Genomic DNA, 16,843 nt, shown 5'->3' with positions numbered 1-16,843 from the left:
CAGCCACCTGTGTCACCCCAAAACTGAGCATGACTCCCCCAGGGCTGCTGTGGGAGAGGGTCTTCTGACCTGGACAGTGGCTGCAGCTGCTCTCTGTTGCAGAAAGTGAGTGTAGGTGGCTGCCACCAGCCACTGTGGGCTTCGGGGAAACAGCCCCCCAGCAAGTTCAACTCATACAATCTCCTCAGCCTTGCTCCCTTCAAGCTCAGCTGAAGCTGCAGCCTCAGGTAGGGGAGGAGGTCTTAGTGCAGAGCTCTGAAATCAACGTATTTCTGAGCTGTTTCCTCTCCAGCCTCACTTCAAACAGCACAGCAAGGATTTCCTCAGCACAAATATCAGGAAAAGATGAAGACATCTGTACAAGCCTCATCAACTCATTGTCCAGCTCCTGTCCATGAGTAACTCCCTCAGCAAAGCCTCAGCTGTAGTGGTGGAAGAGGGACAGGGAATCAATCTTGGATTGGTATGGATGGTATGGATGCCATACCAGCTCATGGCCAGTAACTGCTCCTGTTCCCCTGTTGCCTTGCAGCAAACCCAGGGGCCCACATACAGGATTAACACCATACTGAAGTGTCTGCTGGGAGACAACTGATTGCTTCAAAAGAGAATCTGTGAACCATCTATTCAAAAGAAGGCACTAGGAGAAAAGAGGATTATGTAAAGGTTTTAAAAATGGACAAGACAACCCTCCCAGGTTGTGTCTGGTTCATGGAGACCTTTCCCACAAAAGGAAAAGGTGGGGGAAAAGGATCTCTCACAGTACCCATTCAGTGGGTCTGGAACACAGCTCCCCACAGAAGCAACAGGCTTTTAGAGGAGTAAAACCTGGATGCACCACATTCCATCCCCACGGCTTTTCCCTCACTCCAGAGCTGGCTTCCCCGGGCACCTTTGCACCAGCCTTTCCCTTCACAATCCCAGCTTCTGTGTGCTTCACACCTCACCTGTTACCTATACCCTGCATCACTTCTGATAAGAGTATTATCTGAGATGCCAGTTGCAGCCCCCCATGGTGACAGGCCCCTGCCCACTGACTTGGGGATTGGGAGAGCAGGCAGCCTCCTGCTGCTGCACCAGCCACATCTGGCTACCCAAAACACTCATCAGGGACAACAGCACCTTCACACTACACCACAGACAAGGAATACAAAAACATCCCTTTTTTTGAGAGAAATGGGTGACATAGGAAGGCAGCCCCTGTTACCCACACTCCTCCCACAGCCACCTGCCTTCTGCTTAGGCCAGGAACTACTCAGTCTGTGAGGAGATGTCTGCAAGTCAGATCTTGCCTTGGTCTAGGCTGACCTAACAGTGTGTATGGTGGAGTGTGGGAACCTCTGGTGTGCACTCACTATGAACGTGGGCAGGGCAACTCCTTGACCTGCAGGAAAATTTTTGCTTCAACTCAATTACCAGTACCCAATTACAAATGGTAGGACAGCATCTAGTTTTTGTTCCAAGATTCAACCCATACTTTTCAATCAGATACTTCTGTTTGGTCTGGCTGCTTCAGAGCTCTCTTGGTTGGGTACTTCACCAGTTGAAAGAGATGAATTTTCTCTCCCTGGGTTCCATTCAGTCATCTAGAAGAAACTTTCCAGCAGGCTGGCATAGTTCCACATTTTTGAGCCACGCAGAATGGTGATCCACAAGGCCAAAAAAAAATAATTCAAAATATGTCTAAGATCATCTCCCAAGTCAAAGGAAGAGATTCAGAAAACAAAGCAAACCTAACACTCACAGATCTAGCTCTCAGATGTTGAAAAATGTGCTTGTTCTTGGGCAGATGTGCCAGCCAAGTTTGGTTTTAACTTAAATCAGCTTCAGTTTTCCCAAGTAGGTCCTAATATCCTTATAAATGATTAAAAAGCAGTGCCCCTCTTTACCAGATCAGTCTGCTGAAGCTCACTGTTAGTGTTAAAGCTATCAAAACCTTGTAAAAAGGGGAAAAAAAGTATATTTGTGCAATAATACACATAAAAAGTCAAGGCATGAAATGTGTGTATACATACCAAGTAATGACCTCCAAAGTGAAGAGTAGAAATCTGATGGAGAATGAAACTTTTCTATTGCTAAACACTAAGAAAAGTGGTATGAGAAGAAAGGAGGGAGAAATGGACTCTCTGGAAAGTCTCAGAACAACAAACCCAACAAAATCAGAAGAAAATGGTTTAGAAGAGCCTTTAAAATGAGTTTTATTGTCAGAATTTTACAAGTAGCCTTCAGTGGCATCATACAAGAACTCTGTTGCAAAACTCTAATAAATAGTCTGCCCCAAGTCCCAAAATATTTTTTTGAAATAAAATAAAAACCAAACTTAAAAATAAAAGAGAGTGAAAGCAAGACTTCAGGATGTTCAGAGATGTTAGCAATATTTCCCATTTACAAATAATATCAGGCATTATATAAATCTCCTTCATACAAGTCATTAAAAAACCCAAGACATTCTAAACCTTTACAAAAGCACTCCAGAAATAGTTCCAAAGAGATCCATTTCCATGACAAAACACTGGAGAAGAACTCCATGGGGATTAGCATCACAAGTAAAGTTTGAGGTTGGAGTGTAGTGTGTACTTGTGCAGAGAAAGATTAAAGAGCATGAAAAAAGGAATTGAAGAGAGTTAGGAAGTTTCTATGCCCAACAATTTTAATCTGTCTGTTTAGGAATATGGTAAAGGGGAGGGAGTGGATGCTCTTGAAATTAACCCCCAAATATACTGCACTTTATGCAAGGCAATATTGATTAAGGTAGTGACAGTATGTATCCTCAGAAAGGAATAAAAAAGGTTTCTCAGCACTCTGCAAAGTTCAGTGCCTTTGCAGACTGCGGTGCTCACAAGTTGTTGTTTTCTGACACCTAAAATATGTTCTGGAGAGGTAACATGTTGTGGCAAGTCAGCTGTTCCTTCAAAGAACAAGAAATTAACTTTCCTGGCATGAGGCAGTTTGGGAAATCTCATGCGAGGCAGTTTCACAGGGATTGGGGACTTGAGAGCTCTAATCCTATCCCAGTCCTTTGAAAATTACACTTCTTCAATAGACCTTTCCATATTCCTCTGTCTACCACAGTGAAAGAGCTGTAAGACCTCTCATGTAATAAAACACAAGTTGAACAAACACGTGAGTTGGGATGTGCAGAGAAACAGAACGGGAGGGCAGGTGCACAGAGAGGGTTCATGTGGATTTTCATGGAAACAGTTCAAGGGAAAGAAATCTCAATCTCTTTACAACTTCAGCCTAAGTCTTCTGCACATATGCAAGTAACAGGTTCCCCAGGAAGGGAAGGGGACAATACTTAAGCAGCACAGCAGCAGTGCTCAGTGTCTCTTAGCCTGCCTGACACAGTATGAACTGCAGCATGCCGAGTTTTGCTGTTTATAAAGTTACTTACAGCCATTGTTTCCACAGGAAACAAAGGCCACCAGAAAGGCTAATACAATAGATGTGTGATCACACGCCTCACCCGTGGCTCATGTCTCCAGTCCCTCTCCAAACGTTATGCTGCTGGTTGTACTGTACCATACACTATGGGCACACGTTCTCTGCAGCGTATGGGAAGGCAGCACTAGCAGTCAAGCGCAAGTTGCTAAGGAGACACCTAAAACATTGCATTATGTCCCCTTGTCTGAGGCATACTTCAGAAAACAATGTAAGAAAAGCAGTAAAATAAAAACTTCTTTCTAAATTTCTAGATGTCATAATATTTGCCAAAGCTGCAAGGAAAAGCAGATTACCTGAAACAAAGAGAAAGGAATTAACGGGAATTAATGGAAACAGAGGCAGATGGAACAGCAAGCCTGACCCTGCCTCCAAATCATTCTGTACATAACAGATAAAGAGACAATGTGCAAAAAATAGACATTCACATTTTAGCAGTTAAACTTTTATTTTACCTTTTAAAATTATTTACTTTTTTTTTTCTACAAAAGGCAGACATTGATTGTTGATCTGCAATTGTTCTGAGTGCGCGCAGAGATGCAAAAAAGGGTTATTGGAGGATGAAGGACAGGGAAGTGCTCTGACTATAATTTCACATGTCATGATATAGGTGGCATTAAAGCTTAAGTCCCAGTAACAATATTCATAACAGATAGTTTCCTTCCCTGTACACTGCTGTCAGTTCATATCGATCGTATTGAAAACCCACTCGGTGAATTTCTTCAGTTTCTCGGTTGCATTCTGGGATTCCTCCTGTAACCTCAGGTTGTCTTCCCGCAAATGTTGCACTTCAGCCTGAAGACTGGCCTTGTCCTCTTTTTCCTTAGGCATGAGGAAAAATACAGAGCTTAGTGGAAATTTCAGGTCATGCTCCCTACCTCTACCAAGAGGCAAGACTCTCAAGAGAGCGTGTATCATTTTTTATATGAATTTTATGTGCAGTAACACATGGCTTTATATCTAGGGGACATCTGTGACATTTCATTCCCAACTTTTTGCTTCCATGAGCAGGATTTCTCTTTATTACAGTCTAATACAGAAGCTGGCTCCCCAAGTGGTGAAATAAAAATGGGCACGTGCTGTTCCATACCTGTATCTATGTACAGCTGCTGATGGTTAACTAAATAAGGGATAGGAAATTTTCCTGCAAATACTTCCCCAGCTGAGAGACTTTTCTTTTGACCACAGCAGATCCTTCTTGGACCAAGCAGGCAGGAAAGCAATACTGGAATTTTTCACCATAGAATTCATAAGTTTAGATAATACTATCACTTTTGGACATCATGTATTTACATGGACTAACCTCAAGCTTCTCAGTGTCACCTGAATTAGGAGTGGAGGTAACCTGAGTCATTCTTCTCATTTAAGCAGAGGAATCAGATGCCAAGAAATTTAGACACTCCACCCTAGACTTGCACAATTAGAAGTATGAACTAAGGAACAGAGTAAAGAAATATCTTTTTCTCATACAAGGATGAGACTGTCAAAGACTCAGGCATGGCAAAACAGGATTACACAGTTATTAGCATCACCTGTCAGCACTAAGCACATTTTACAGACTTTCTGTAGATTCAGTGTTTACCTTCCTTAAATCCTCTTGCAGCATCTTCAGCAAACCTTCCAGCTGGTCCACTTTAGAGGCAAGAGTTGGAGGAGATTCTTTACTGTTGAAATCAGGAAACAAGAAACAGGTCTTGATATGATTTACTGTCTTCACACAGGGTAACTAATGGCCTTGCCTACACCAAATGGCTTTATGTAGGTATGCACTTAGGTATACTAAGAATGTACAAAATGAACAAAAAGACCCCAACAAAGAGTACACAGAACACGTGTAGCACTTTAACCAACAGAACAGATTTAACTCATGATTAAGTGGGGCCATCCAATCACTTGACATCTCATTCTACTCATTATATATGCCTTGAGTTACCATTGCTTTGGACACTTTCATGAACATCTCAGACAAGAAGGAGCCTGGCAAAAGGTTCAACTGTACTTGTGAGTCTTCTCTTTTCACTTCCTGCCACCATCTTCATGCTCTTCACTGGTGAAGAGCTCTGTGAAGCCTGGAGGTGGCTTCCAAACAAAGTTGTTCCTATACTTTTGTTTTTGGTTTGTAGCTGAAGAAAAGATCTGGTGTATTTACTTACCCTGTGTAAGGCTTTAACTGTGCGCTAAGCGGGTCTTCAGCCTGGTCACTGCTGGAGGCAGCACTCACAGGTCTGTGATTTTCATCATCAGCAGCAAAGAATGAAGCTCGCTGAACTGAGAACATCCAGAGGAAAAAAAAAGTCAGCAGAAATGATTATCTATTCGTGCACAGTGCAACAGCTATGCTGCAGGATCTCCAAGCAATCCCAGAAGTCTGTCTCAACCAAGATAAGCTGATATGACATACCACTTGGCAGAAGCAAACTGGCATTGCAAACCTTTGCACTAGGTCTTCCACTGTATTGGTTTCAACAAGCAAGGAATACCTCTGGCACAGCACTGCATGCTCTCGTGCTCTCACAGATCATGGCTCACCCTCAGGCTAAGCAGCTCTTCAGCAGGAGTGCAAAGCACAAATACCACAGCAGTGCTCAGAGCTGAACCACGGCCACCTCTAGGACAGGCAAGAAGCTAAGCTGGAAGAAGAGCTGCACAGAACTTCCTGGGCACAACTGCAGGACACCAGCCAGTAAAAGTACATTTAGCTTCCTTTACTGCATAGATCCCTTTATCTTGAGTAAAGAAAAGCTCACTGTGCACCATATACACGTGGAAAGTCAAATTACCACTGTAATTTTTCACAACTTGAAATGTTTTCCTTATGCATTAGAAAACATTTTCAGCTTGAAATGTGAAACCTCTTTCCCACCTTTTGTCTACACTCTTATGTCCTGTAACTTCTCAGATGTTTTAACACATCTCTAAATCACTATCACATGTCATGTAAACTACTGATTGTCCCTGCCTCTGGAGTTTCCTAGCACAAACAGTAACACAAACACTTTTTAGTTTAATACATTAACATCTCTCTCCCTCAGCAGCTGCAGATGTCTCATGACAAAAGACAAAACAGTATCATCATCTTCTGCTTGTCAGTTTTATATTCTGCTCTCTCAGCAAGGCTAAAATTATGTGTCTTGGTATCTGATGGAATTTTTCCTGCTACTCTCTTTTTTCTTTTGAATCAAAATACTGAAGGTTGGTGTAGCTCAGGGATGTAGGCAGCTTTTGTTTCACCTGGTTTCAAGTATCACTATTTGCAACTTTGGGGGCTTGTGCTGAAGACACCAACCAACAAGGTAGAAGAGAGGAGTCCTGGATCACAAATCAGAATTTAGGCTGCTTGGTACTTGTCATTCCCTACTGGCACCTGGCAGAGCCTAGAGATGATTGGGAGGATACTGACATCAGAAAGCTGTTCCCTCTCTAAGTCAAATCTGAATATATTTTCACAGCCATGAGATGAAGGTGCCAGCCAGCAAATTACCACAGCTTTTCTTCACCTGAGTTGTCAGTGTACTTCCTGCACCACAGTGACTTTGCTGACACTCCAAAAGAGAAAACAAATGAGTCTGGTGCCTACTAAAGTGAGGGATTCACTTTAATAGGGAAGTCAAATAAATCTCCCCCATGTATATGGCTACTACCAGAGAACAGACAAGAAAACAAGTTACTTAACAGCCTTCTCCAAGCATGAAGAATAATGTCCAAAAGATTCAGGATCAGTGAAAACACTTTCATTAAGGTGAGACAGCATTTATGCAGAAATTAGAAAAAGGCACTTATATTTAATGCAGCTAGAAGACATTGCCATTGGATTATAGTAACTGTAAGGCACACTCCCTTTGGGCTGAAGTGTATTTAATTTTTTTAATACAAATATATAGGCAGCTTACAGGTCTCTTCAGTTTACTAAGTGCTGAGGAGACAGAAAGTGCCATAGGATGAGCTGACACTTCCTGTGCAAGTCTGTGTATTCCGAGTATGTAAAGGGAAGAGTGGCAATGGAAACCTATCTACCAACAAGGTGTGATTCCCAAATTACTTTGGCAGCACACTTCAGCTGCACTACAGAAACTTCTTTCTAGTGCAGTAAGCAATCATCAGTATGCTCATCTGCTGTTCCCCTGCCATTACACTTCAGTACTTCTGTGCCAGATGTCTTTTTCACCCTGGCTGTGATGTCGGCAGCTGCTCTACATGAAATGAAAAGTAGCCAGCTGCACAGAGATTTAGACAAACCATAGCACAGAAGGATTCCAGTATGGAGAAACAATATCTGAGTGTTGCATGCAAAGTTTCAGACTATTTAGGTTGGAGCTGCTATTTTAAATGAGCTGAAGCTTCATGCTAAGTACAAATGAGCAACAACTAAAGACAAGAGATTAAGAAGATTAAAGTTGAGATTAAAAAACACCACCACCACTCCTTAATGAAGCAAGCACAAAGACCAACTTTCTAATTATTATTCTGAAAACTTACCTTCAAAGGCTTTGGCAGCATCTACCAAGTTTGACCAATCCAGATCAGAGGCAGAATCAGGCAATGGCATAAGACCAGGGTCTGGCATGGGCTGCCGTCTTTGCTCCTGGATATCTGTGAGGGAGCTGTCTGAGGCAGAAAACTCTCCTAGAGTAATGCAGAACAAATTACAAACTTCTCAAAAAAGAAAACCAAAAAACAACCCAAAATTCCTTAAGAAGTTAACCAAAAGCAGCATGTTACAAGCTAGTTTTCGGAGGCAGTGCTTCTCACTGGGACATCCACCTGTCTGAATCTTTGCATCTTAGCACTTCAGAAGCCAATCCCTGTCTCCCCCCAGCACTGGGGCTGGGGTCTGTGCTTCTACCCAATGATCCCTGAATCTGCACCAGCTGAAGATACTCTCTGGAGGGCTCTACACAGCCTGCTGGGGCTTCAACACTGCCTGACACCTCCTGTAAAAATACATTTGTTGCTCAGAAGCAACAACAACTCAACTTGCTTCCTTTGTTAAGGTATAAAGAAAGTTTTCAAAAAATTGTAGGTGGCATTTTAAGTACCAAAGATACAGAAGGGAGAAGATGGACTGGGCACAGGGGAAAGAAGCAGGGTACAGTGAAGAATCCATTTGGGACAGAGAGAGCAGAAAGACAATGTGGTGGGCAGAACACAAGCTCACTGGAAGACACATGGCACTGGTTGAATTGCTTCTTCTTGTTGTTCTATCCCCCACTTTCTTTTGAGAAGTGTAATAACTATATAACTTCAAGAACTAAAATAAGTTCCTAATAACTTTAGCTAAGTAATAATGCTGCCTGGAAAACAATGAGCAGAAAAGCTACAGTGCATTCACTTCATTGCTCTAAAAGCTGTTTATTTTTTGTGCCTCTGTGTGTGTTCACCTTTTATAAACTTGAATTGAGTTCAGCATCAACATGGAGGATTCTTGTGTTTTCTCCCCAGAAGAGGGCAGTTGTTTGGGAAGTGCTTAGCAGGGACATGTTTACCATTAGTAAAAAGATACACAAAGTTAGGATTAAAAACTAACCACGTGAAAAATGACCAGTTTTACAAGTGTGGGTTTGGTTGTTAGTTAAGACAGGTGAGGAGATAAGAATATCTTTAGCTCATTGTTGTCTCTCTTCAAAACAAATGAAGGTGCTCTGGAATGGATGTTTTGTTATTAAGATCTTTGAATCCAAAGAATTTTGAATAGCTGAAAGCCAACAAACATTTGTATTAAATAGTCAACTCTACATAATCCTCTCAGCAAAGAAAAGTGTATGTGTGTGGAGACAACTTGTGTACCCCTCAAGGAGCTGGTTCTTTATTGTGCAGGCCCTACATTTTATAGAAAATGGAACATCTTGTTTTTCTGACAAAAATAGAAAGCCTACCTGCTAGGAGCAGCAATTGGTTTGGGGTGGAAGAGAACGTGACAGGGAAAGAAGGTTTTATGATATTCTTTTCAGAAAATACAGGCATCAAAAATGAAAAGAGACCAAGTGATGCTTCCCACTTGTATTCAGCTGGCTTCAATAATCATCTGACCCCAAGTCCTCAGAAGGCAAATCCAGCAGCCACTTACAAGTGTAACCAAATCTGCACAATTATTTTAGTGCACATAAAAGCCAGAAATTAAGAGAGCTCAGTTTCTGACTCCTGCGCAAGAAACATGTTGTACAGAAACAACAGCTCATGAAAATGTCAGGTCCAACACTGCAAACTGATGCCTGATGATCACAGGCAGAGGAAAATAATCTAAAAGAGGCTGTCAGATGTACCCTGTGTGTCCCAATGCAGACTGTGCTTCAGGCTCAATACAGAGAGCTGAATCTATCCACAGCCCTACGTTTTTCTCTTGAAGCATACTAAAACATGAATAAATCAGAGGAGATACTACATCTTCAGAAAATATGGCAGAATCCTACACTGTGAGATTGAGCTCTATTTCTGAACAACACATTTACCATGCATGTAGTTACGAGGTACAACAGGAACCTGTGAAAATTCCCTTTCTCACTAAGGGAGACATTCACATGCAGCATCACACTGAGGCTTTTCAGTAAATTAATGGGTAAAGGCTGAGCACCCTCCTGACAGCAGTTTCCCAAGTAACTTCTCTTGTTAGCTGTAACTAAAGTAACGCAAATCCTGTAAAAAGGAAGTGATTTTAAAAACAGCTGATGCAACAGAAGCTGCATCTGGTGTAGTCATACACCCAGGTGTCCACTAGTATGTATTCACTTTTATATTACTTCTTTCCTAGTAGCCTTTTGTTCCTCTCATCTCACAGTACAGGAAATGACACTGGTGAATAACCAGGCATATAATAGTCCCTGGAAGAAAGCCAACGAGACAGTTTTGTGCTCATTCCACAAGGTGACTGTGTGACCAGCCATGCAGTCTTACAGCCTCTGAAGCAAGGAAATAAACATTCCCATCCTATTTTATATTTTCAGGAAATGTGACTAGAGTCCTCATTCTAGCAAAATCAAGATGGAAGTACTTATTGCTTTGACAAACATGTTCCCTGAATGTGACTCAAAAAGGATTTCTTTGAAAGCAGAAAAATGAGGAATAGGCTCACCATGGAGAGATTTCATTCCCAAGGTGTATGATGGTCTCCGTAACGGCAGCGACTTCGGGAGAGAAGGGTAGGTGCTGGTGAACAGTACATCATTTGGCATGGCTTGGTCCAGAAGTGAGGCCCGTGAGGTGAAGAAGTGGTCCCTCTGACCACTGTAAATACTCTCATCTGACAAAGTCCTTTGCAAGGCACGCCTTGTGGTAGGAGTGCTGGGAAAGGGAGACTGACAGGACAGAGTGTGTGACTACACATTCATAAAAACAAACAGAAATGAGAAAAAAAAAATCAGTAAAGAAACTTCTGAATTCTTGAGGTGAAATAGTTTTGAAACACTTTTCAAGTAAGAAAACAAGTGTTAACACAGTATTTTTTCCAAGTGGGTAGGAACTGAAGGGACCTGCTTTGAAGGAGATTATAACTAGATAAAATCTATAGGTCTTTTTTATGCTGTTTCATGTTCTACCTTTTAAATACTCTTCGAACTTCTCCTGAAAGTGGAAACCTGAGGCAGCCCTCATGGATCCTAGAGCTGACATGTAGCAAAGACGGTGTGTACAGAAACAGACTGAGAGCTGCATAAACCAGAGCTCCTCTTGTGCCCAGGGGAGGCTGCCTTCCTGCAGGCAGAGCACCAGCAAATGCCAGCTAATTAAAGGTCCCTCATTACTGAACAACTAGGAACGCCCACCAGTGCTTTGATTCTTCAGAAGGATTGGAATCAAAATGCAGTAAATACTGCTATGAGTAACAGAGCTGATGTCTCATCATCATCATCCCAGCTTCCTCTGTGCTCCACAGAGGTGACCAACGCTGTGGTCACCCTTGACTTGTGTACCAGTGAGCTGGTGCCAAAGAAGGTGTAACCATTCCCTTCAGCAGAGACACCAACCTTCATGAAACCTGCAGCAACATAAGCTATCTCTGTGACATTTATCTATAGAGTAGTTGAAATTTGGTCCAAAGGCTTCCATGGAGAAGCAGCAAACAAAAAGTACCTTATCACCCTCGTTTGCTCTGTAAGCAAGTTTTAAAAACATGATGAGAATACAATTTCTGGGAAGAGTGATCAAACAATATAAAGAGTTGCTCATTGCCACATAAAAATGATTCTCTCTTTTCAGGAAGAGAAATAAAATGTTTAAACAGGTGGTAACCTGTTCTCGTGATCAAAATCCCACACCACAGGGTGGGAGAAAAGCATGGAGGAGGGACTATCAGTGCTGTACAGTAGAAGACAATCTGGTAATTTTTTTTTTGCCAAAAATGTTACAAATGTTACTATTAATAGTATTAAGACTGCTGCACATTTTGTTTTTTTGATTAAGGATCAGAAACAATTCAGATTACTTCCAAAAACTTGCTACCATCAAAATGCCACATCCAATGCCAACTTCTATTGTCTCATACTTCTTCTTCTACATTGCCTCCCTCAGAACATGCCCATCACAGTACAAACCTTGTATATACAGTCAGTACAACAGAAATGGCAACTGGAACACAGTTGTCACTACCTTACATTGACCATTAAACTGCCTTTTTTACTCTGAAATTTAAAAGCCAGAAGTCAGAAGAGCAGCAACATGAGTAGGAATTGTCTTCTGGTAATAACAGCAGAGGGAAGAGAAAAAGAGAGGTGATGTGTTTGAGAAGATATAATGCCTGAGTAGGGGGTAAAATAGCAAAAACTGCACAAGACAGATAATCACAGACAGAACAAGTTCTGTTAGCAAACAAAGCCTTGGTGCAGTAAATCAAAGAAAGACATTATCATTCTTCTTATGTTTTAAACTGTCACAAAAAGATTATGCCACAAAAGCAACCTTTTTGTAAGATGAAACAGAAGTCATGCAGTGGGCATTACTTTTAAAATATTTAATTTATTGGTGTGATAGAAGGGTATTAACTTGATGAAATTTATCGGAAGTGTAACTTGAGTTTATGTATTTGTTGCAGTTACAGACCAGGGCAGGAACTGATTCACTGCCCCCAAAGCAGAAAAACAATAAGTTTTTTTCCATGGTATTCAGATCACCTCCTTAAGCACAATGGAATTTCTTGGAATAAGAACAATTGCCTTGCCCAAAAAAACCCAACAGAAGATGCCCACATGGCCCATGCCCCTTCCCCTCACAACTACTGCAGATGTAAGAAAAAGATACTTTGCCATTGACAAGGGTGTTTGGGGTTTTTTTTATTTGCCCTCAAAAGTAACACTGAAAGAATCTGTGTGTGGAACCTAGCACTTAGAAGTTCTTATAAACCACTTTGGGTTTTCACAAGCAAAGATAGAAGCTACAGCTCTCTCTTCTGCACGGTTGCTGTGGAAACCATTTGGGTTCTAGAGGTGATGAGCCTGAGGAGACGGTAGAAATCAAGACATTCTCTTCAAAATGATAGATGAAAAAAAATCAATATATGCACTTTTGTGTTGTTATACACATTTTGAAGAACGTTAGGATGCATTTCTAACTTCTGCATAAAGACATGGTTAAGTTGAGGGAGCATGCAGTAGCATACAGTTCCTCGTGCAGTAGCAGGATTAGAGAGGCATAAAAGTGTTCTTTGCAAGGAGCAATCGTGTCGACAAGTTCACTGCCTAGTGATGCAAGTAGAGAAGAACAATTCCATTGCCTAACACAGCAATACATGTTTTTTCATGACCAAGCAGTTTTAAAGTCTCTTTGCAATTTAGTATACTAGTCACTATCAATTTGCACACAAGAATGTAATAGTATTGCAGTGAGTGTAATAAGAAAATGTTCCCAAATGTATTTCTCTGGCAGACAAGTCTGTGGCAAACAGATTCTTTTCTGTCCATGATAAGAATTCAGGGAATGCCTTGCATTATCCTATCTGAGAACCTCCTGAGTCCAATGCAAAGTCCAACTGTGTATTCTCAGTATGAACGAGCACTTCAGCTCTGACTGCTTTGAAAGTACTCAGCACTTTCAACACAGAAATCATAAGAGCTGCACAGGCTTCATCCTTTTACAAACTGAAACATTTGCTGTATTAGTTGATATGCCTAGGTAGCAACTAATCACAGAATTCTTACAAAGTGTAGCTTTACACTTTCCCATTTAGTAACAACCAACTATGACTCAAATCAGAAGACACTTATGTGCTGCTCTTGGAGGATTCCCAGATTTTCCTCAGCTCTACTGAGAGATTGCCAAATGACAGATTCTCTTTAACACACATACCTTAAAATTCTTCTGGGATTCAGGTGTTGGGCTATCAAGATCTATTAATTTCTTCAGGTCTTCTTCAACAGTGGACTTGGACACTCGTTTTGGTGATGCTCGCAGATCTCTGGCCGAGGCTCGCAGCCGGGGATGGGCCATTTCACTGCCATCACTCTGGTGACGTCTTAAATGGAATGGAACAGACACATTCAGGGCTCAAAACTCTGGGGCAGGAGGCATGAAAAAAGACCCAGGCAACACAGCACCCCTGAATTTTTAAAAATAAAAACCTAGGTAGGGGGAGTGGAGGAGGGAAGGAATTGGTCTAATAGAGCAGACCCCCATCTTAATGACTGCTTGGCAAAGCAAAAAACTTGGTTAAAAACATCAACTAGCAATACATTTTCCCAATAAGGGACTGAATCTATTAAAATAACGTGTATTCTGTACAAAACAAAAAAATATACATGAGCACAACCCAAGCATATCACTGATTTTCTTTAATCAATTAACTGTCTCTTTATAATGCAGTTATCACGAAGTTTCACCATCTTCTTTTGACAACCACTCATTGGTATCATCCAGGGATGCTGTGCTTGACCCAACCAAGGTGAAGAAGGGCTGAATTAATTACTTTGAAATGGGCTTTCTGAACTGCTTGCTTTCCAAGTCAGACTTCAAGAACAGTATTTTCACTAGTAAATTGTTTCTCAATTTCTCTTTCAAAAGAGAAAGCTGCATATTGTAACACAGAATGATCCTGGCCTGCTTTACACCAGTTAAACTGGATGATACTGGTACCATTCCTACCATGGAAACACAGAACTCATGCATAACCTGCACTGTACTACTACATGGATGAGAGGCTTAAGAAAAATTCAGGCTCTAGTAAAAGGATTTTTAATGTTTGCTCAAATAGCATTTTGAGTCACCTTTAAGAATTCCCAAGGAAAGACAAGCTTCAATAGGACTGAAACCCCTACAACTCTCTGGGAATGATTTAAAAAAAACTTTTAAAAGGTGACAGGGAATGAGAGTAGGTGACTGTCCAATATTTAACCCTGGCTACAGACCTCTAGATTACAGATTAGGTTCTACAGAAGACTAAGCATTTTATTAAATACTCTTGAGCTCTTCTACACAGAGAAGTATCACAGACCCCAATGCTTTTTTACAGCTAAAGCAAATAACCAAACACGAGAACCAAAAAACAGTCTTACTTTCTTGAATCCATAAACCCCACTGAGTTTATTGTCCCTTCTGGCTTTTTCCATCCGATCAGATACTTGCTAGTAGCTCCCTGGCGAGGGTAGAAAGTCCTAGGACCAGATGAGGAGGAAGAAGAGGAGGAGAAAGAAGGTGCAAGCTGGGGAGAAGTAGCAGAATGAAGCTCTTCTTTAGGTGAGCTTCTGGCACTGGTGAAAACAACTGGGCTGGCAGAGTGTCGTGAGCTCATGGTACTACAAGAAAAACATAAGACAAATTTTGCCTCAAATGTGTATATATATGCATCTTCTTTAACTATTTTTAATCAGAACTCACAAGATATCAGTCTTCAATAGCAGGTAGATTGTCAAAACCACTTTGCTCTTAAGGATCTACCCCCAATTTTTCATTAAAAACATCTCATATAGTACTGAAAAATTTGTAAGCAACCTCTAGAGATGCAAAATACCACCAGCTCCTCATTCCCCTTCACAAATGGGAAACCTAGGGGTAATGGTCATTAGGCAGCTTGAAAGTAATACAAGAAATTGCAGCTGGATTAGGAAAAAAAGAACCCAAGCCCAATTTCTTGCTGGCTGTGGAAGAAAACATTTTGAAGGAAGTTAAGCAACAGGAAACATCTCTAAGATCCCACAACAAACGAAAGAAGAAACCCATCCATCTTTCAAAAGAGGGCTTCCTGGATTCTGCCTGAAAAACAGTAACCATTTGTAAAAAAAGGACTTCTAAACTGAGAAGTGTCAGCAGTCCCTAACATGTGTCAGTTTGTTTGTACAGAAAAACGAGTTGGGATGAGCAACTGCATCTTATTATTGGGAGAAGGAGGGAGGGCTTAGATGGGAGCTACTCGTTATGCTGATACTCCAGTCAGACAACACCTGCAAAACACCAGGAGCATTAGGGCTTGAATCAATATTTACTAAAACAACCTTAAAGAGGTCAGGGATCTGTTACAGACAGTTTGTGTACAGCCTTAGTACTGCAATAGCATTATACACCTGAATACCAGCTTTCTGTCAGCTCTCTGCAGAACTTCAGATGTATTTTCATCCCTGTATCCAGCACTGCAAGGAAGGAATTTGAAGCAGATGGCCCCATGGTAAAAAACAGCATCTGACTGAGAAATAAAAATTATCTGGAAGGCTGAGTAAAGTCACTGAATAATCTTTTCTATCTTAGCTCCAGAGAAAGTATGTCATTCTTTTTGTATCTTGATAAAACAAAGCATTTTCACATCTCTTAATGAAACAGAGAAGACTAAAGTTTATGTTGCCAACTGGGAAAATAATCTCACCTACATATAGGTTTATAGAAATCAGTAATCTAATCTATACCACCTTTCTGGGTCCTGCTATTTCCTGGAGAAATATCCTTAGGATGGGATTCTCCTCATCTTAAATTAGGTTATCTCAGGCACAGATGGAGGATTAATGCTTAGGAGTTTCTTTTCTCTCTCTTCTTTTCTCTCATTTACAACAGATGGGAGTCTAAAAAATATCACCTTCAACTTCATTTTCATATGGCTCAAGTTTAGCACCATGAGTCCCAACACCTAAGTGCTGTGGATTTACCAAGGACTCTGAGGGAACTCTGATCTTCCCACCTCCAACAGCACCAGCCCATGTTTCCCTCTGCTGTACAGGGGGTGGCTGTTAAGTCCCTTACATGAGAGCCAAGATACAACTGCTCAGATGCATGCAAATCAAAATACAAAAATATAGATGTTGTATTATAAAATGACTTTATAATTACTTCCATCTGAATAACTGAAAGACCTATACTAGAAATGGCAAGTTGGACTAGCACAGGAAGAGATTTTCCAATCCACCAAGCCCAAATACTTGATACTGTACATCACAGCTTTACCTAAGCTTTAACAAATATTAGTAAACAATTTATAGCAAGAAAGCAGAGAAAAACAATA

The 16,843-nt window shown here is 41.1% G+C and overlaps 1 protein-coding gene across 5 annotated transcripts in view; it reads right to left on the bottom strand.

Annotated features, from left to right (window-relative positions):
• Positions 1–2,170: 2,170 nt before the first annotated feature.
• SIPA1L1 (signal induced proliferation associated 1 like 1) overlaps positions 2,171–16,843 on the bottom strand; it is a 228,744-nt gene continuing 214,071 nt past the window's right edge. For 4 of the 5 annotated variants that reach the window (XM_030451666.1, XM_030451665.1, XM_030451667.1 and 1 more), the window contains 7 exons: positions 14,913–15,152; positions 13,711–13,876; positions 10,508–10,751; positions 7,918–8,064; positions 5,595–5,709; positions 5,024–5,105; positions 2,171–4,263 (listed from right to left, as the gene is read on the bottom strand). In XM_030451666.1, coding sequence (XP_030307526.1) covers positions 4,120–4,263; positions 5,024–5,105; positions 5,595–5,709; positions 7,918–8,064; positions 10,508–10,751; positions 13,711–13,876; positions 14,913–15,152 — 1,138 coding nt within the window. In that variant the 3' untranslated portion in view covers positions 2,171–4,119. The remainder of the gene's footprint in view (positions 4,264–5,023; positions 5,106–5,594; positions 5,710–7,917; positions 8,065–10,507; positions 10,752–13,710; positions 13,877–14,912; positions 15,153–16,843) is intronic. The other variant, XM_030451669.1, reaches the window with a different exon arrangement.

Source organism: Calypte anna, chromosome 5A (genome assembly GCF_003957555.1).
Source record: "Calypte anna isolate BGI_N300 chromosome 5A, bCalAnn1_v1.p, whole genome shotgun sequence".
Classification (NCBI taxonomy): Eukaryota; Metazoa; Chordata; class Aves; order Apodiformes; family Trochilidae; genus Calypte; species Calypte anna.
The sequence above is the reverse complement of the archived record's forward strand: the minus strand, read 5'-3'. Positions and strand labels throughout refer to the sequence as shown.